This window comes from Dendronephthya gigantea, unplaced genomic scaffold (genome assembly GCF_004324835.1).
Source record: "Dendronephthya gigantea isolate DGI-Jeju-01 unplaced genomic scaffold, DenGig_1.0 000000F, whole genome shotgun sequence".
Taxonomy (NCBI): domain Eukaryota; kingdom Metazoa; phylum Cnidaria; class Anthozoa; order Malacalcyonacea; family Nephtheidae; genus Dendronephthya; species Dendronephthya gigantea.
This window is the reverse complement of record NW_021163010.1, coordinates 709154-730102: the sequence shown is the minus strand read 5'-3', so window position 1 is coordinate 730102 and position 20949 is coordinate 709154. Positions and strand designations below refer to the sequence as shown.

Sequence of the window (20949 nt, the reverse complement as noted above, 5' to 3'; positions counted from 1 at the left end):
ATATTTCATGACTTTGTTTAACCATCTTTGAAGGCCTTTGAAAACGGCGTTGTCTTAGAAACAAAGACAGAAAATATTCAAATCAGAAGTCAATGCATGCAATGCGCGAGGAAGTTATCCCGTGGAGCAGGCAAACCGATTTTGATTTTTTTCTTTATCCACCCTGAGCCCTTTGCGGAAACTGAACTGTGAGGTTATTAAAATTTAAAAAAAAAATCTCATTTGCATTTCTTAGCCGCACATTTCAATGTTTGTCATTTAGGCACGTATTGTCATACACGACATCTTACGGCGTAAAATGATATCTTGTCATGATAACGATTTATAGCATATGGATAGCAGTATTGGCTTACCGCTCTCTACAAGCACAACAAAAACTTCACTAATCATGCATTTTCCGTATATTTGACGAAAAGAAAGCAACAGATATATCCCAAATTATGGATATTTTGAACCTAATCAAAATCCAGTGGCGTCGGTAGCTACCGTGGCTTTGTGCTTGTATGAAAGTTAAATCATTCTTGGTGCCCCTTCCAGCTGATATAATTATAATACACAAGGTAATTGTGCTATATAACGTTGTATTAATTTAATTTAAACCTTATTACTAGGCCTGCTGAATGTTATCGTTGCAATGCCAGTTTCAGAACAATTTATAGTTGAATTGTTAATTTGAAGCATATCACTTATGGATTATCCAACCTGCCATCTACATTTAATTTGTTTATGTATGATATTTGTCATAGGATAATGCTTTATCTGACAAATCGTTAAAAACAGAGTAGCTTTTATTGTACTTTATGTACAGATTTGATACCGTTCGTTAGAAGATGCATTCATGTTAGATTAGTCAGCTGGCTTGCTGAAGTGTTAAATGCCTCATCAAAAAGCAGTATGAGAAATTAAACCAGCTCTGTGTTTAGCAATGATAGCTGCCAATATGCAATCAAGGACAAATATAAAGTCATATATTAAGTAAGTATCGATCTATTCTGGGTCCCCTACTGGTTGTTATATCGTCAGTGCATTATACTGCATGAGTCTACATTTGGTACAGTTGAAATTCAGGGGAATTCGAAGTATAAGCCATGCCGGTTTTTGCATGCATTGAAGTAATTTGCAATTTTTTTCACAGCTAAAGTTTTAAGTGCTTTTCATAATATCATAATATCGAAGACTGACGGAAAACAAGATACTGCATGAGTGAAGTTTATTATTTGTTTAACAAAATAAATTAAATAATGATCGCTATAATTTCGCTGCACAATGCACGTATTCACTAACATTTATAAGCGTCTAGTATGCGTTGTTTGAATGGGCAATCCTATTCAGTTATAATTGTTTGTTGCATCGCCAGCTTATCTTCTCGAAGGTGACTATTTTACAAGCGAGGTTATGGCTTATGCTAATCAATAAGTGCTTGTATAAGTTGTTTCGGATGCGGATATCTCGTTAGAGAAATACGTGTCGAGAAGTAGTCCACAACTTTCCGGCATTTGTTATGTTATTGTCTATACGCGTATGTTCGTAAAACAACATGTGAAGAGAAGAAATAATTTGTTACTCTTTTGTCACCATAGGTAGCTACTCAGCCATAAGCCAAATACCATGCGTTATCCAGCGCTGTGCTGTGTGTCTCTCTTCATAAATTATTGTCTGGTTATCGCTTTACCTGAGAAAGATTGGTCAACACAGTACAAGAATTATAACAAGGAGTTTCATGTTCTCCTTGAAGCTGAAGGCAAGTGTTAAATTTAGTCATAAATATTTAACTGAACAAAGAAAGTTTACTTGAAAAGGTTTAATCGAGGTTGGTAACAAAAATACACAGTATGTGGTATTCGTGTGAACTTAGTGCCTCGATTAAATTAGTATAACTGACGCCAACATATAAAACAGCTGACATAACTTCAATAGTATGTTTTTCCGTTCTAAGATTAGTCAAAAGAAATTTTAGCTTCAAGTCAGTAAAATACTGAACGACATTTCTGGATAACGTTTTAATTTTGTGGTTGTGCATTTCCCCGTCTCTTCAATATTGGACACAGTTCACAAAGTTTCTGAATGAATTATATATATGTCCTGCTGATTATCCCGACGACCAATCTAAATTTCATGAAGACTTGAAAATTAATACAGCGGTTATTTCTTTATATAATATATATTATATATAGTATAATATATATTATATAATATATATTATATAATATATATTCCAAAAGGTCATTTTAATTATAGTGATCCAGAATATATATTCTCTTATTTTGCTGAGCTACCACATGTTAAATTTTGAAATACATTAATTACTTCCACTGCTCATATATAATCCTAATGTATGTTCGATAATCTAAAGGTCTATCAAGTTCAGATTTATAGGATTTCCATACTGTTCGGTTTGAATGCGGTTTCTGGTTGACCTTCACAGTGTTGGTGTTGTTGCTCTCCGTTGTTCAATTCTGTTGTTGTTGCTTCTCGTTCGACGAGGTCCTCACTCTCATCTGATTCTCTCGCATCACCATTCATCTGTTTAAAAAAGGATGCATTCCTTGTGACTACGTGTCTTCGACTTTCAGCTGTTATCTGAATTCCTTTCCGTTCGATTATTATTTATGGTTCCAGTTCGAAATACTTGTTTCTCTTTCTTTGTCTAAGTATGACTTTGTCCCCCACTTTTAGTGCCGATGGTTTTGCATGGCTCTTTTCATTTGCGTTTTTTCTTTCTTTTGTTTTTGCTTTTGCATCGTTCGCCTTAGTTCCTTGTGTCGGTATCTTTCGGGTTTAACATCAGCAACGTTCCTCGCACAAGTCGGTTGAAAAGGAGTTAAGCTGTTGGAATGTTCGTTGGGCAATGAGGTGTGGTCCAATAACTCAGAAAAAACCTGGAGAGTTCTTGTTGTTCTTCCTTGGCGGTGTCCTGGTGTTAGACGCATTTAACGTTTGATCATCTAAATTTCCTTCGTCAGGATTGAATGGTGGCATTGGAGTCACCGAAGCCATTGTCGTTTATTTTAAATTTCTGTCCTAGTCGCCATTGTTAAATTTTGAAATACATATATTCTCCGCCTCTAACGCGATGTTGCTCTAACGCTCCCCCTAACACAATACTTATTTCCTTCTTTCTATATTTAGCCCCCTCGCCTGACTGTCAATCAGGAGGCGTGTCTACAACACTACACCACACATGCATTCATGTGCGTGGGATTAAGTTATATTGTTAGTTGATGAAAGGAATATTTCTGTCTGGGTGTTTAGTTATTTAGTTTTATTATTTCCTGGATAACAAAAGTTCTTCTAAGGGTGAATTATATAAGTGGGTATATAATTGAGTGAAAAAATTATGCCTTCAGGTATATTTTATAAGAAAAGATCTTTAAACATCAAAACAACGCCTATCCGTGCATGCATGGTACAGCCACTTAAATGAACAATATGATTTCAAGACCTACAAATGATCGGGGAAAATACTCATAATAATCATTTATATATTTTTTTCGTTTTAAGATTTGAAAATGTATGAATTCAATTCAGCTTCAATCAGAAATTTCACAACTTTCAAATTTTACAATGGTTCTCTTATTGTTGGTGCGCGGTAAGTTAATTCCTAAACCCAAGTTTTGTCTTAAACCAAACCAAATGTAATGAAGATTGAAGATGAAGATTCAATTAAAAAATGAAATTCAAGCTTATCAACATGTAATTTATTTCAGAAATTCAATATTAACCATGAACATCACGGCAGCAAGTATTCAGAATGTTACGGTATATATTTTTTCCATTCCAAAATATTTACGCATAGCCACATCAGTACATTTGTAAACTATAACCAACCTTACACCTTTTGGTCTTTATGTTACCATAACTATATATATATATAGTTGTAAAGGTCGATACACCGGACGCGATCAAATAGAATATTTCTAACTTATTTTATGTCAACTTAGGAAATAAATTGGACGCCAGCCCAATCTCAACAGAGAGATTCTTGTATCCTTTCTGGTACTCCGGAGGTACACGTCTTAATTGTTACTAGAAATTTTAAAAATTGATCAGACTATGTAAAATTCACATTTAATTCAATGTTTAGGATGAATGCCACAATTTTGTCAAGGTTTTAGCTTTCTCTAAAAATAAGCTACTCACTTGTGGTACAAATTCACATTATCCAACATGCATGTGGAGAGAGGTAAGCAATAAAGTAACGTTTTCTTTCAAACTACGGGAAGGTCATTGTGCATTTAAACTTAATAGAAGAGTTCTTTGCATGATCCTTTTCAAAAACTGGGTTACCTAACTTCGACAGTTGAAAACTAGCGTTTAGTGACAAGATCCCACGACTGCTTGCCTCGTACTGTACTCATTTATGACTGGTCTAATATTTTAGATCGACACTCTTCAAAAGGTCAGTGGGACGATACCTTTTTCTGGCCAAGGACTTATCGACGCCAATCCCCATGCGAAATCAATATCCACATTTTCAGGTTTAATAAATATCATACAGTTTTTGTTAGAAATATTAAACGTAGAAGTTACTTTCCACTGAAAAGTTTTTTGTTGAAAAGTTTTAGATGCCGTTCTGAATCGGTCTTTTATGTCCATCAATTTCTTTTCAGACGATGGAAGATTGTTCTCTGCTGTCCCAATGGGGTTTGGAGGAAATGACAAACGAATTTTGAATACAGAATTTGACAGCTTTCAGAGTTTCCGAGTGCTCCATACTAAACAAAATAATCCATACTGGCTGGATGGTAAGAGAATTAACGATTAAAAATCTGCCGATTTGGGCGATTTCCTCCGATAGGGCCTTTCTTCGTACTGCACTCCCGCGGAAACGAATGCCAAGTGTTTATATAGATCAGTAGTGAGTAAATACAATAACCGTGTTCTAGATGTTGTCTTCCATCAAAGTTTTTCAATTGGGAAATACGTTTACTTTTTCTTTGATGAATTTGGCTTGGAATGTGCTGACTGTGATCCTCTGCGGTTCTCGAGAGTTGCAAGGATTTGCCAGGTAATACTGAGACTTCCGTCACCTCCTGATATTGTCAACTCTCTGATCGTCTGATCCTCTAACAGTAACTAGAAAACTGCAATCTTAATAGTTTGCATTAAAAAAAATTGTGATCATTTTTGTTTAAATATATTTTCAGGGTGATGATGGTGGAAATACTGTATTGAACTGGGTGAATTTTGTCACTTTTCAAAAAGCAAGATTAAACTGTTCATCAATAGGAAAATATCGATATCAGTTTAATTCTATGAGTAAGTTGTCCAGTTGATTTTTAAAATTATACTCAGTATCATTATTGCCTGTTGGAGAGACGATGATTCAAGACAAAATTTTAAATTTACCTTCTCAGAATCTAAACATCCAAACCCACCCATGGATTCACGCCCATCAAAAAAGAACAATCGCACCTACGATCTGATTTAAGAATGCAATTAAAAATAGGCCTTACCAGCTCTTTACTTGCTTGTTCAGCAAAATCTCTTAATAATTTCTTGCATTTTAGGAGATATATACTGGGATGCGCAAAAAGAAACATTTTATGGGATATTTTCAATGGAAAATAGGTAACTTGTCTATAATATCATCAGTACGTGTTAAGGCAATCCCATTTTTTACGCTTCAAAATGTAGACGTGTGACCTAATTAGAAATGGGATGATTATTACGAACTTGAATCATAGAAGCAAATCTTTGCATATCTAGAAGAATAGAAATTTAAAGTCCTTAGAACCATATTACCATTATAACCACCATGCATATTTCATATTACCTTCAGTCCTGAACAAACGATGTCAGCGGTTTGCTCGTATTCATTGAGCGATGTTGAAAAAGTTTTCTCTGGAGAAGTCAAGTACAAAGATGGGAAGGTTTGGAAAAAGATAAAGAATCCGAGCCACATAAAGGAGGTTTGTAATGTTTTAAAGCCAGGCCTGTTAAACTATAATCTTTACTAACATTAAAAAGGAATTTTTTCTCTAGTGTACTGTAGATCAAAGTGCCCTTAGATCGTCGTTTTCGTCCAGTAAAGATAGAATGAAGACACGGTCGATGACTATGAAAGCCCTAAAGGACCAAAACAAATGTATCTTGGCCTCGGATGTCGTTCAAACACGAACAAAAACAACGCCATTTTATTTGGACAATATCAGGTGAATGATTCTCTTCTCTATACCTACTAAATTTCTACTAATTTAGTTTCTAATTGATTAAATGTTGCTCTATTAGCTATTATAATAACTATTAAATTACTATCGCAGGAAACGGTTACTATATATTCTTTTCACTTTACGCTATGCAATGTATTGCTTGTTTTTTCTATAGTTTTGAAAAAGTTGTTGTTATAACGATTTATCCACCGAGTCCTAACTCCAGCAGGTCAAATAAGACAGATATCTGGTATATAACAACAGGTAGTTATTCTTTGCATGGTAGCGTCGTATCAGTCTCACCCGTTGTGTGCGAGTTACAGGTCCAGTCCCCAACACACGAGATGAACCGAAAACATGACCAAGAGTCAAATTTATTCGGTTTCGTGGTTTTCGTGTGAATTACGAATAGCCGAAACTGAAAAGTTCTAAACAGGTTCCGAAATCGTCCGGTACATGGTGTAAACGTAGCGATAATGTGACATGTTTAGTTTACGTTATATGTCACATAATTAGTTTAGAATATTGAATATTATAATTAACAAATAATTTCATTTTTCTAGATCGAGGGACTATTTTAAAACTTGGAAAAATTCCTTCTGTTGGTGAATTTTGTATTTTTGAAGAGTACAAACCATATTCGGTACGTGTCTGCGTAAGAGAATTAATGGACAGTAAAGTTTAAATATTCTGTTCTGCCCGACGGATTTGCCCCCCAATTATGGCATCCAGTTTCGGTCATGTACTACGCCATTGTCTAATACTTTCCCATTGCAGGATAATGGAATGAATAAGACAGAGCAAATAAAGGAAATGATCCTCTCTCCTGAAAAGGTAAAAGGATATTTAGTGTAAAGATTCACCTGCATGCCGTTCACCACATTTGGATTTTTCTGGTTTACAACCGCGGCGCACTGCCGTGGTGTAGTTATTCACTCCTGTTTCATGTAATATCTATATTTTTAGAATTATCTTGTCATTGGATCAAACAACAAGTTAATTCGTTTATCATTAGCAAACTGCGACAGATATTCAAGCAAAAGGTTTGTTTCCTCTAATTCTAGGGAATAATACGAAATAACGTTCCGGGTCCTAAATAAGTTCCCAAATAAATTGATGACTCATGCAGAGAGTGTTGTTCTATGGTTGTAAACTTTTAAATTGTCTGAAATTTTAGATCGTGTCTAAGTGCGCAAGATCCTATTTGTGGCTGGAGTGCGATCGACAACAAATGCCTCAGCTGGGATAAGGGGTTATATATTATTCTCTTTTAACTTTATGGACTGTTTACGGACGTGTTTTTTTAATTGAGTGTGACTCTGAATGTGCGTTATTTTTTCTTATTAGGAAAGCAGGTGACTGGGAACAAAATTTTACGTCTTGCAAAGAACGGATGCAACGGGAAGGTAACAATTTTGTCAATTTTATAGTAAAAATAAAATTGTGATTTATCAGGCACAGTCATTTGTATCATTTACGGTACTAACTATATTCCTGTTATTTTAGCTGAATGGTCAGCATGGTCTGAATGGTCTGAATGTGAAAATTCTGATGGTAATTTATGTAAATGTCGCAGAAGAACTTGTTTATTTGCTCGATTATCTTATCAATGCCAAGGAGAGGATAATGAACTAACAAACTGCACAGGTTTGTTTTATTATCTTTATTGATTCGTTTGTTATTTCTTTCTGAGTCGCTTCACCGCTACCATCCGCGCGAGAAGAAACGCTTGACACACAGCAAAAAATCATTTTCTTATTTCAAGAAAAAAAAAACTCATTTCAAGAAAATTTTCTTAAAATAAGTTCAAATTTTCTTGGGAGAATAATAAGAAAATTTTCTTACTTTTTTTCTTAAGAATTTTTTTCTTAAGAAAATTTTCTCAAAATAAGAAAAGTTGCACACAAATAATTTCTCATTTTAAGAAAAACTTTTTCTTATGATAAGAAAGTGATATCTCTGATATTTTCTTGAGAAATAATTTTCTTATTTCAAGAAAATGTTTTCTCAAATTAAGAAGAAAAAAATCTTAAGAAAATATTTTCTCAAAATAAGAAAATTATTTCTTGAAACAAGTAAATATTTTCTTAAAACAAGAAAATTCAATTTCTTAAGAAATTCATTTTTTGCTGTGCAGTGCAGGGGGGGGGGGAGGCAACCACCGCAGCTTTCGCATGGTTCGTAATTAGGTAATTGCAGTAAAACTGTAAAACTAACACACATACATTCAAGTATGATAAATTATTCCAATATACCAATATTAATCAATGTAAACCAGATAATTTATGTAAACATTTAGATGTTTTTGATTAATAATTAATTCCGTAGCTGATATATCGACCCTAACAAATAAGAATCAATGGTGGGTATATGGTGCTATACACGGAGGATGGTCAAATTGGTCAGAATGGACTGAATGTTTGCGTGGGTATAAAAATAGAACAAGAACTTGTTCGAATCCAGTGCCGGCCAATGGGGGCTTACCATGTACTGAAACTAACATGGAGTATGAATTATGTGAGCCTACCAGATGGGATGGTAAGTATAAATTGATTATTATGAAATATCACATGTGATGGATATCATGATATGTATGACATGCATTCTTATATTTTTTACACGCGTTTTAAATAGAAATTGAGGTTTTGTGATTCAGTTTAAAACTTGATTAACAATGAACCTTGCAACTGTAGAAACTGAAACGAGTCTCTGGACAAGTTGGACAAGAGTTCGAGGTCCGGAAAGAAGAATCACGAGGTTTAAAATATCTTGTAATTCAACGTCAGTTGTTACGAAAAGTTTACAACTGAATGTATTACGTAATGAAACAAAGAATTGCACCAAAGAGCTTTGTATTGGTAAGTATAGTAAATTTGGTCATGCTGTACCACTTGGAATTTATTGTTACTTTTATTATTTATTATTTTGAAAAAATTCACCCAAAGGCAAGGTGTAGCTATAACAGGACACGAAGTCCTTTACAAGATACTGCGCCTTAATTACGGTATAATAAGAATAGTCTGTAAGGATTATATATAAACACATAACAAATTAACGAGGACATATAGACATAATATTTATACGTAGACATTTAGGACAAACAATTGTGTTGGGCACTTCTGAAGAATTATCTTTTAAAAATGAGCCAGAAACTACATTTAGAAGTTCTAGACTAGTTTTACAACAGAAACATGATTTCTTTGGTGTGAACTATGATTATAATACTGATTCTACAACAGATCCTCCTAAAGTGAAAAAGAGACTTCGTGTTCTTACAAACTGGAGTTCATGGTTGTATTGCAATGCAACAACTGAAAGACTTCGCACACGTCATCTTTGTATTAAAAATATATCAAATCACTATTGGACATGCAATGAATTTGGCGTGGAAAGCATAGATCGACCTGTTACAACTAGAGCAACATCGACTTCCAGGCCTACAACGGATCCATCAACACTTGATTCCACCACTACTACTAAACAAGTTAGTTCCGAATCTACCACAGTCGAAATAACGACAAAATCTCAGACAAGTCCTACAATAACTACAACAAAACCAAGTACATTACCAAATACACCAAATATTGAATGCAAGACAACTACGCCTGGGACAGATCCTACTGGTTCAAAGACATCTAAAGATGGCGGATCCAGTACGACCTCAACTACGCTAATTACAACAGAAAATGCTACCACAAGCTCAATTGAAGATACTACTGGTTTGGTATCAACATTAGCTACTGAATTAACAACTCCTTCAGGTATTGTACCTTCTCAGGATTAAACATCATCAAGCTGTGCCCTTGTCAGTCACTTACTGTATACTAAATACTCATGGTGGAATATTTCTCCTCGGTAGTAGACTACATGGGTATGTATGGCTAGGCACAGAGGCACCCGCAACAGGATGGTATTGACTGTTATTATTTGGCGTAACTTAACAACAGAGTGGAAACAATTTACTCCCCTAACAGAATGTAACAACAATCAATATCAAATCTTGCACAGCCAAATAAGATGATTCTGCCAAGAAGTAAGCGCAATATGTTCAAGTAGATCTCCGCCACTTAGTTCTGGAAAAAATATCAACCTTCGGCCTTAATCTAAGTAACACACACATTTTGACACTTCCACTCTTCTTTCAAACTGGAGAATAATTATTTTGTGTTCATTAAAAAAACAGCCTTCTCATTCATAAAATGAGAATATTATTGTTTTACAGGTAAACCAGATATTTCCACAAAATCACAGGAGTGGTCCCCCTGGTCAGTTTGTTTGTGCAGTCATGACGTCATTTTATCGAACAGATCGCGTGGTTTGCAACATAGAACTTTAGGACAGAAGACTGAAAATTCTCATGCTCAATACAGAAGTTGCCCATGCGAAGGTAATTTTTGTCTACATGAAGAAATGCATATTTATGTAACGATTATGAACATGACTAATGCCGCCAGTAGGGAAACTTTTCCTTAAATTTGCTAAAACTTAACCACAATGGAAGTGTTACTTGCGTTCAGCTTTTCTTACCGAAATTAGATTTGTCTGGAAGCTCGCTTTAAAAGGAGTGTCACCAAGGTTCTCTCACGGTTTTTAGGGTATACCTGGGTTGAGATAACAACATTCGCGACATATGATTGAGCGAAGTATTATATTAACGAATTTAATAATTAAATCATTAACAACTAACCAAAACTAACCTAAAAATAACAATCCGTATTTTAGATGAATCAAATTAACTTCAGTCTACTAATTCAGGTAATGAAGAAGCTATCACATAATTCATAGAATATAAATTTAACCATATTTTTGAAATAACTAAGTCTCCATTTTAAATTATGGCCATTAAATGACACCTTTTAACTAAAATATAACGATAAATCTTAAATTAATTATATCTTTAAAATTATATCTTGTAACCCCCAGGTCTTATGCAGCAATTATGCGCTGTCAGACTAAAAGACACTAAAAGACTTGTAAAGAGAGTGCATGTCGTTTGACTGTCACAAGAGCGCTTTCGTTTGACGTTATTTGTTTTTGAGGAGCTTTTTTATATTAGTAGCTACGAGCGATAAATCACCAAGTTAGTTTTTTGCGGTCGTCTAAATATGTCTAGAATGTAGCTATATTAGGCCAATACTATCAGTATTGACGTTTAACTAGGTATAGCGAAGGCTAAGTATGTTGTGGTGCCTTGACGTCTGGTTTTGTGCATGTTACATATAGGTAAAAACGTTACAATGAATTAAATCCGCCTATATTCAACCATTTTCAGACTCCTTGCATTAAAAGGAGTTGTTCATCTTTGCATTAAAAGGAGTTAAATCAATCAGCTTATAGCCTTAGGTTCATCGGGCTAAATTTACTTCATTTTTGTTCTGTTTTTTCATCAAATTTCTCTTTTTAATTTTAGCTGTTCACGCTACAACTACAATTGAACCAGATATTAAAGTCAGACACAAAGACTCTGGTGAATATTCCCTTACAATGCTAATTATAATTGTCAGTATTTGTTCAGTCATCTGCATTATAATCACTATCGTCCTTGCGGTTGTTTGGCATAATAAAAGAACTAAAAGTAAAAAGCTAAATAACAATCGCAAATTTGGCAGAACAAGAGACAAATATGTACCAGTAAATGGTTATACAACAACTGGCGTGTGACCAAAATATTCCTATAGCCTCATTTACGACTTGTTGTTGCTTCAAGTTCACACCAAGAAGATTTTATCATGTAGAAACTTTTATCTATAATGCACTTGTATAAATTAGCAGGTTTTTTATATACTACTAATAACTGAGTTTCTGTCGGCCAGACTATTCGCTAGATAGCAATGACAATGCCAATTTTTTAAAACCTAATGACAATGTTTTAAGACCTAAAAAAACAATATACTCCTAATATTTTAGGTTTATAGATGGTATTATATTGTATGTAATATGTGAAATCTTCTAAATTTAATTTAAGCTAATTCAGTTTTCTGTTTTAAGAATTTTTATTGTACTTTAGTACAGAATGCATGATATATTTTAAATGTAAATTATGAACAGTTTCCATACAACAGTTTTGTCGCAAGACAATGTATATATTAGTTACGATAAAAATGAATATAATGTTTCCCTATGGCGCCTAGCTCAATATTTATCATAAAGGTAGCGTTGCTGTATCATCATCGTCGTAAAACACGCCAGCCTGAACAACTAACCACCCAATTTTTCATCACGGCTGTCGGGCTGTGTATACAGTACATAGATAATTGATAGGAGATGTTTATTTGAGTTTATATATCAGATTCCCTGGATGGACGAATATCGCCTATCACTGTTTTTCATAGTAACGCTGGCCCTTCAGCCGGCATCTCACATTAATATTATACAAAAAATACACAATATAATATCGCATTATTTCATTCTTTGCATTCCGATATAAGAATCTAGTGTTTTGTAGATGCACCATATTAAACGATCAAGTAAATCTGTTGCAGCATTTAGTAAGGTCATTTAAAGAAGAGTTGGTTCTGGAGATATTCCATCACTTTCAAATACAATAACAAATTGATTGAGAATGAAGAGTCCTTGTTTCTACGTGATTTTGATTTTCCTGTACAAAGGTGAGGTTTTCATTATGGAATGTGGTTGTTCTATAATAGATCGTTTCCCATACAATGAAATCCGCGAGTGGCCAAATCACATGCCCAAATGTTTTTACTGATGGCAATAGGTAATACTTGAGCAAAATGCAATGGTTTGCCAGTAAACTCATCGAGTATTTCATTTATTTGTGGTTTTTCTCACCGTCGATAAAAAAAACAACAACGTATAAAATTATTGTTGATATGAGACCTGCGGCTTTTTCACTCTTTTTGACAATAAATTTCATAGTACATAAAGAATTATTTGTCATGTTTTCCAAAATAATTAGCTACGGTATGCATGTGCTCATACTCATAGTTTATATTTGCTTATAATTTTTTTATCTTGGTTTATTGCCAACAATATAGTCATCTTTCGAGGCGCCCACACAAAGAAAAAGTAACGCCACAGGCACAGAAAAACAAAACTGACAATCGTACAATCGTGCATAGCCGTTCAATCCCCTTTCTTAGACTTGGTAAAATTGTACACTCGAAATTCATGCGATTTTTTAAAGAATTTTTAACCCTAAGGTCATCTAAATCTAGGTTTCGTTTCCTATTGTTTAGCGATCACAGTTTCAGAATCTTTCTTCCATGCCCACCATGTTCACGCATCTTGTTGTGGTGCAAAGATCAACCCCGACCCACATGCCGCAGTTTGCTGTGGAGGAGAACTACTGTACAAGGGAACTGGCCTAACTTCTTGTTGTGGGCAAATCAACTATAATAAAAAGACTCACATTTGTTGCGGTGGTAAGATCGAACCACGGTTACTATTTGAGGAGACAAGCTGCTGTGGAACCAGAATTATCAATCCAAGGGAGAAGGTTTGCTGTGGAGGAGAAATTTTAGATCAGATTTCTGGCAGAGTTTCATGTTGTGGTGGGGTGAACTTCAATCCCAAGACCCATATTTGTTGTGAAAATGCTGTCATAGAGCCATTTATGCACGATAGATCTTGCTGTGGACAAACGAACTACGATCCTTATTTTTATGTGTGTTGTAAAAGAAAACTTCTGCCAATTTGGACTGGTTTAACCGCTTGTTGTGATGATAAAAATTACAACCCAAAGACCCATGTGTGCTGTGGTGGTGTTATTCACGCAATAATTGCAAATCGTACAGCCTGTTGTAATAATAAGCCTGTGAATCCTGCCATAACTATATGTTGTCAAAATAATATTCTTAGTCCGGCCGGAGGAATGACAGCGTGCTGTGGTGGAACTAACTACAATCCTTATACCCATGTCTGCTGTGAAAACACGATTTTGGATGCAAAAGATGGTCGAAGATCTTGCTGTCTTAACAAGAATTATAATCGTTTTTCTGAAGTATGTTGCGCTGGGAAAATCACCTACGTCGGGTATGGTGGTGCAAAGGCTTGTTGCGGAGATATTCCATACGTACCCAGAGCTCAGATCTGTTGCCATGGCAATCTCCTGAGCACTCACGGCGGCTTTACAAAATGTTGTAATAACAGAAATTACAATCCTCACACACATGCTTGCTGTGCAGAACAAATATTGGATAAGAGAATGCGTTATTAGACATTTATGCTCATGGCTTCTCCTTAACCACAAAAGCAATAGAATGTAATCTATAATTATAAAAAAATGAGTATATATAAAGAGAATTTCATTTTACCTTCATTTACGTACTGCTCAGTAGGTCTGTACGTCTGTGCATTCCAGAAAGTTTCGTAATGTTTCATTGAAACGAGTTGTCGTTGACGTTTACTATATATACCACTATTGGTCGGCCAAATTAGGATATAGGTTGGTAAGGTTGCCACTTTTTCATTAATCTTATGTTAAACGTGTACAACGTAAAAGATTTGCTTCAGATTTCATTTCCCTTTGCGATGCACTATTATGCCCATTGCAATGATAAATTCACAATTCAAATGAATTTATTCAAACAGTTAACCATGAAATAAGAAGTTCGCTCCAACCCCCGCACGGGCTCTAGCGGAGTAATTGAGTGCTACAATAATGTATGCATGTTGAGGTTATTATTCTCATCGAAAAGACGCAGGTGAGAACGAATAAGGACAAATAAACAAATGATAACGAAAATAGATGTAAATACAATAGTGGGATAAAAACCATACGCTGGTTGCAGTCTTAGCCTCTTTGGATATTTCACAACCGTCTCCCACTCACCAACCCTGTGCATTTCACGACTGTCACCCACTCACCACTCTCCGTTGCACTCACTCTTGCATTCTACATATTTTATATTGCTTATTTATTACTATTTGTTCGTCATTTATGAAGTAACTCTCCATATTTGTCTTTCCTTAAACATCCATGCAATATGACTTCCAGCTATTATCCCCATTATTTAGAGTGGAGATTTGTTTTGATATAACTCCAAACATTAGTAAATCGTTGGCATCTTAAAGTCAACCCGATTGCCAAACCGGCTGAGCGTACCGGTGACGGTGACGACACGGATATCGCATAACGGCATAACCTTGTATTATTGTTTGCAAAAAAGAAACCAAGTTTGTACTCGTTTTATGAAATTGATAGGAGATGTTTATTTGAATTTATATCAGACTCCCTGGATAGACGAAAATCGCCTATCACTGTTTTTCATAATAACGCTGGCCCAATATAATATCGCATCATTTCATTCTTTGCATTCCGATATAAGAATCTAGTGTTTTGTGCATGCACCATATTAAACGATCAAGTAAATTCTGTTGCAGCATTTAGTAAGGTCATTTAAAGAAGAGTTGGTTCTGGAGATATTCCATCACTTTCAAATACAATAACAAATTGATTGAGAATGAAGAATCCTTGTTTCTACGTGATTTTGATTTTCCTGTACAAAGGTGAGGTTTTCATTATGGAATGTGGTCATCGTGTACACTTGTTCCATAATAGATCGTTTTCCATACAATGAAATCCGCGAGTGGCCAAATCACATGCCCAAATGTTTTTACTGATGGCAATAGATAATACTTGAGCAAAATGCAATGGTTTGCCAGTAAACTCATCGAGTATTTCATTTATTTGTGATTTTTCTCACGGTCGATAAAGAAAACAACAACGTATAAAATTATTGTTGATATGGGACTCGCAGCTGTATCGCTTTCACCAGCCGACTTTAAATAAATTGAAGTATTAATTAACTTCCGTGAGATAGCTACCACGCAAATTTGTAAAGAGTTCGTTGTTTTCTCAACCTGCAGACTCTCCAACAGTACAACTTGTCAAAAATTGCGATAACAAACCCTGCATGGAGCTCAGTTTTGAACCACGGCATCGTAGCTGCGCACTGTTGGGTTTTGCGGCTTTTTTACTCTTTTTGACAATAAATTTCATAGTACATACATTAAGAATATTATGTTTTCCAAAATAATTAGCTACGGTATGCATGTGCTCATACTCATAGTTTATATTTGCTTATAATTATCTTGGTTTATTGCCAACAATATAGTCATCTTTCGAGGCGCCCACACAAAAAATAAGCCGGTAACGCCACAGAAAAACAAAACTGACAATCGTACAATCGTGCATAGCCGTTCAATCCCCTTTCTTAGACTTAGTAAAATTGTACACTCGAAATTCATGCGATTTTTTAAAGAATTTTTAAGCCTAAGGTGATCTAAATCTAGGTTTCGTTTCCTATCGTTTAGCGATCACAGTTTCAGAATCTTTCTTCCATGCCCACCATGTTCACGCATCTTGTTGTGGTGCAAAGATCAACCCCGACCCACACACCACAGTTTGCTGTGGAGGAGAACTACTGTACAAGGGAACTGGCCTAACTTCTTGTTGTGGGCAAATCAACTATAATAAAAAGACTCATATTTGTTGCGGTGGTAAGATCGAACCACGGTTACTATTTGAGGAGACAAGCTGCTGTGGAACCAGAATTATCAATCCAAAGAAAAAGGTTTGCTGTAGAGGAGAAATTTTAGATCAGATGTCTGGCAGAGTTTCATGTTGTGGTGGGGTGAACTTCAATCCCAAGACCCATATTGTTGTGAAATGCTGTCATAGAGCCATTTATGCACGATAGATCTTGCTGTGGACAAACGAACTACGATCCTTATTTTTATGTGTGTTGTGAAAGAAAACTTCTGCTAATTTGGAATGGTTTAACCGCTTGTTGTGATGATAAAAATTACAACCCAAAGACCCATGTGTGCTGTGGTGGTGTTATTCACTTAATAGTCGCCAATCGTACAGCCTGTTGTGATGATAAGCCTGTGAATCCTGCCATAACTATATGTTGTCAAGATAATATGCTCAGTCCTGCCGGAGGAATGACAGCGTGCTGTGGTGGAACTAACTACAATCCTACTACCCATGTCTGTTGTGACAACACAATTTTGGGTGCAAAATATAGTCGAAGATCTTGCTGTCTTAACAAGAATTATGATCCTTTTTTTGAAGTATGTTGCGGTGGAAAAATCACCTACGTCGGGTATGGTGGTGCAAAGGCTTGTTGCGGAGATAGTCCATACGTACCCGGAGCTCAGATCTGTTGCCATGGCAATGCCCTCAGCACTCACGGCGGCTTTACAAAATGTTGTAAAGACAAGAATTACAATCCTCACACACATGCTTGCTGCGCAGAACAAATATTGGATAAGAGAATGCGTCATTAGACAATTATGCTCATGGCTTCTCGTTAACCACAAAAGCAATAGAATGTAATCTATAATTATAAAAAAATGAGTATATTTAAAGAGAATTGTACCTTCATTTACGTACTGTTCAGACCTCAGTAGGTCTGTACGCCTGTGCATTCCAGAAAGTTTCGTAATGTTTCATTGAAACGAGTTGTCGTTGACGTTTACTATATACCACTATTGGTCGGCAAAATTAGGATATAGGTTGGTAAGGTTGCCACTTTTTCATTAATCTTATGTTAAACGTGTACAACGTAAAAGATTTGCTTCAGATTTCATTTCCCTTTGCGATGTACTATTATGCCCATTGCAATAATTAATTCACAAATCACAATTCAAATGAATTTGTTCAACTGACAGTCAACCATGAAATAAGAAGTTCGCTCCAACCCCCGCACGGGCTCTAGCGGAGTAATCGAAAGCTATAATAATTATGTTGAGGTTGTTTTTTTTCATTGAAAAGACGCAGGTGACATCATAACCGACAACTCACTGGGATCAACTCATAGGATCAACTAAATAAAATTTCATTTAAGTTTTGAGTTAAGTTTAATTAATATTATATTCTCTATGTCTGTACATATATTTTCTTTGAACGTTTATCATTTTCCATATTCGGTCATAAAATAGTTTTTATTCTGCATTTGCATGCCATTTTTCATCTTCCATTTCATATGGTTCAAATTCCTTTGCTGTCCTAGTGCCCATTTTTCGACTTTTTTGTAAGAATGATGCAACACTAAAAATTGAGAAGACTGGTATATAATTATTATATAATAATGCATCTATGAAAAAGAGCAATAGTATTTCTATAGCAGTTCTGTAGAAGTATACTTGGTGCTTCCGTCATTTTGAATGAGAAAATTTAGGAATCTTGTCTTACGTAGGTAGGGATATCAGTCACGAGAAATATTTAGAGTCAATAATATTTCAGATAGAGTAAAAAAAATTCAACGCGCACCCTTTTGACTTGATGTTCAATTTTGAAGGAATATTTCTTCGTTTTCCCCAATCCTTGCCATTCCCCCATTTCTCCCAAGAACTGATTGACTCAACTTGAATAACAATCAAAACGATAAGAAATATATGCAAAGTATTTATTAACTTTGGCATCTCGTCTTTCAAGTTTTGAAATCTAAAATGAAAGGTAACTGGTTAAACTCACATGAATGCATATAGGATATGTGTGCATGGCCGCTTTTACAAAACATTTATAAGGCTAATTTCATTGCAAACTTTTTTATTAAAACTTATTTCATTGCATGGAATTCTATCTTTTATATGGTACAAGATACATTCAGTAAACCATTTTATAGTCCATGTGTTAGTAGAGTTAGACAACATAACTTTGAATGAAATTTCAGTGTAAAAAGGATGACGGACATTATCCGGCGCAGAGGGTAGAAAAGTTAACGCTTTGCCAGTTTTGTTCTAAAAGATCCTACTCAGTAAAGAGCATGCAATTTAGAATTCCGAGTAAACGGCAAATTTTATTAGCTCAAGGAACTGTAAGCCCGCTGTGCGCTTATTTTTTTAAGGGGCTTTGTTTATTAAATACTGGGCGTTTATTGCTTAATTCTGATTGCGTTTTTAATTAACCACGCTTTTGTTTGCATCTGTACGTCAACTGCCAACAACTGATAAGAAATGTTATAAGTTATAACTATATATATGACTTATATATGACGTATCCATGCCACTAAATTCCACATGCAGGACAACACAACAAACTAGATAACACCATTACCAGAATCAGTGTTCTTTTGTAAGAATCGTTTTTGCTTTTAAATCACAAATTTATTTGTAGTTCCCTCATTCCTGTTACGGCCCTGTGGTTTGCAGCCGTTGCGAGTGGGCTCTATAGTTTCACTGTTAGAATGTGGGCAGAGTCTAGCTGCCAATGGAAAACAGGAATGCCAGTCAAATTCTTTGTGTCATTTTGAATTAGCCGTACTGAAATTTTCTGTTTTCTAGTGCATTCAAGAGGATTTGTTTGCAGTTTGGCATGCAATTAAATCTTTTGGCAGCCAAAATATCTCATAATTAAATTTCATATAAATAAGAATATCTAAGAAGTACTTTTCTATAATGAAAATCCATGTCTGAATGGGTAAATTTTCAAAATTAATTTTCAAATTGTTTTTGAAGCCACAGTTCCTCTTAATCTTAAAGAGTTATGTTATTATTTGCATTTTTATAAACAAAAATATATTTTTGCAACTTCTTCAGCCTGTTCCCAGTATCACACAGCAAAACCAGGCATTTACGTACCTATTTTTTAGCTCAGTACCGTCAGTACGACGTACCTGACGATACAGAATGACGCATCATTAATAATATCACTGACAAGTTAATGGCTATTTTTGAACTAAAACACGGACTATACCGGCGAATTTAATGACCGAAGTATATATATATATATACTTTTTTCCAAGCAAAATAGTTGAATTTGGGAGGGAATGGGTATATGAAACATTTCATGAAGAATCAGATATTCGATCCTTAATTTGGGTCTGACCAACGATATAATGTTTGGCAGAAATTTCATTTCCTTCCTTGAAGGGAAGACAATATTATCCGAGGCACTCGAAATGCTAGATATTATTGTGTTTTATAGTTTAAGTCGAAACTGTCGAATCAAGAGATCCTGCAGAACTTTTTTAAACTTTAATGAAATACAATAAAGCTAGCGCAACAATTAGGAATGGTTAAGACTAGATTAAATCATTTGCTTTTAAAAAGACTGGAGGCTAAACAGAGACAATCGACAACTTATTTCATTATTGTATAATATTTCTCGGCATATTATTTTTCTAAAATGCCTCGTCTAAAAAGTATGTTGACCGTAAATGTGAATTTTTTTATCATCATGAAATAATATTAACGCAACTTACCTTAAAACCGGCGTTGCCGAAGTCTAAGAAGAGCATCAACGGTTGGTTCTGAATGAAAAAAATCGTGTCTTCCTGCCCACCTTAAATAACCCTTCCCATACTAAATTACAATATGTGCATGAGTTAATGTTTCTGAGTTCATTTCAACTTACATGTCAAATTTGATCTATTAACGTTAATTATATTGCGCGACATTCGCAATACAATATTTCAGTTCATGCATGCATGCATGCAGTATTAAAATATTAAATATAGCAGATAATATGACATGATAATATGACACGATATTATAAGTGATATATTTGCGACGCTAATCCATTAAGTCAGTAAATGTTTTCGTTATTACACCTATGATGATTATACGAAAAACGTCATATTTAATAAAGGCTAAAAGTGACATTGGCAATGAATCGCGATCAGGGTTGTATGCTGCCTGCTACGATAGCAGTTTTTTTTACTTATCACCTTTATGTTATGTTATACAGCCACCCTAGTTCTTTCGATAAAATCTGACTTTTTAACAATGGATTAGATTGACATTGTGTGATTTGGAGCCAATGGGTTCCAAGCAAATTTAGGAAGTATACTATGACGTTATACTTCAAACAGCTCTATTCTTGCAT

General features: G+C 35.0%; 2 protein-coding genes and 1 long non-coding RNA gene across 6 annotated transcripts; 2 read left to right on the top strand and 1 right to left on the bottom strand.

The window, feature by feature from the left end:
• The first annotated feature begins 269 nt into the window (after positions 1 to 269).
• LOC114517951 (semaphorin-5A-like) lies at positions 270 to 12743 on the top strand. Of its 4 annotated transcripts, none has more exons than XM_028537822.1 (26): positions 270 to 560; positions 1581 to 1741; positions 3502 to 3589; positions 3708 to 3759; positions 3942 to 4007; positions 4085 to 4183; positions 4382 to 4478; positions 4611 to 4745; positions 4887 to 5008; positions 5148 to 5259; positions 5511 to 5571; positions 5783 to 5912; positions 5986 to 6155; positions 6328 to 6416; positions 6716 to 6795; positions 6930 to 6986; positions 7119 to 7195; positions 7330 to 7404; positions 7500 to 7558; positions 7659 to 7799; positions 8481 to 8690; positions 8846 to 9010; positions 9392 to 9913; positions 10375 to 10539; positions 11563 to 11619; positions 12635 to 12743. In XM_028537822.1, the coding sequence occupies exons 2-26, from the start codon at positions 1609 to 1611 to the stop codon at positions 12652 to 12654; spliced, it is 2982 nt and encodes a 993-aa protein (XP_028393623.1). In that variant the 5' UTR covers positions 270 to 560; positions 1581 to 1608; the 3' UTR covers positions 12655 to 12743. The 4 variants fall into 4 exon arrangements, with proteins under 4 accessions (XP_028393623.1, XP_028393615.1, XP_028393631.1 ...); XM_028537814.1 differs by lacking the exon at positions 12635 to 12743 and adding an exon at positions 924 to 975 and having other exon boundaries at positions 11563 to 12264; XM_028537830.1 differs by lacking the exon at positions 12635 to 12743 and adding an exon at positions 10875 to 10907 and having other exon boundaries at positions 11563 to 11638.
• On the top strand, positions 12678 to 14398 carry LOC114517980 (galaxin-like). The gene is made up of 2 exons (XM_028537841.1): positions 12678 to 12760; positions 13352 to 14398. The coding sequence occupies exons 1-2, from the start codon at positions 12715 to 12717 to the stop codon at positions 14329 to 14331; spliced, it is 1026 nt and encodes a 341-aa protein (XP_028393642.1). The 5' UTR covers positions 12678 to 12714; the 3' UTR covers positions 14332 to 14398.
• A 3570-nt stretch (positions 14399 to 17968) lies between these two features.
• Positions 17969 to 20411, bottom strand: LOC114516990. The gene is made up of 3 exons (XR_003686343.1): positions 20327 to 20411; positions 18394 to 18567; positions 17969 to 18171 (listed from the first exon to the last, which is right to left on the bottom strand). It is a non-coding gene; the product is annotated as an uncharacterized LOC114516990 (long non-coding RNA).
• Between the last annotated feature and the right edge of the window lie 538 nt (positions 20412 to 20949).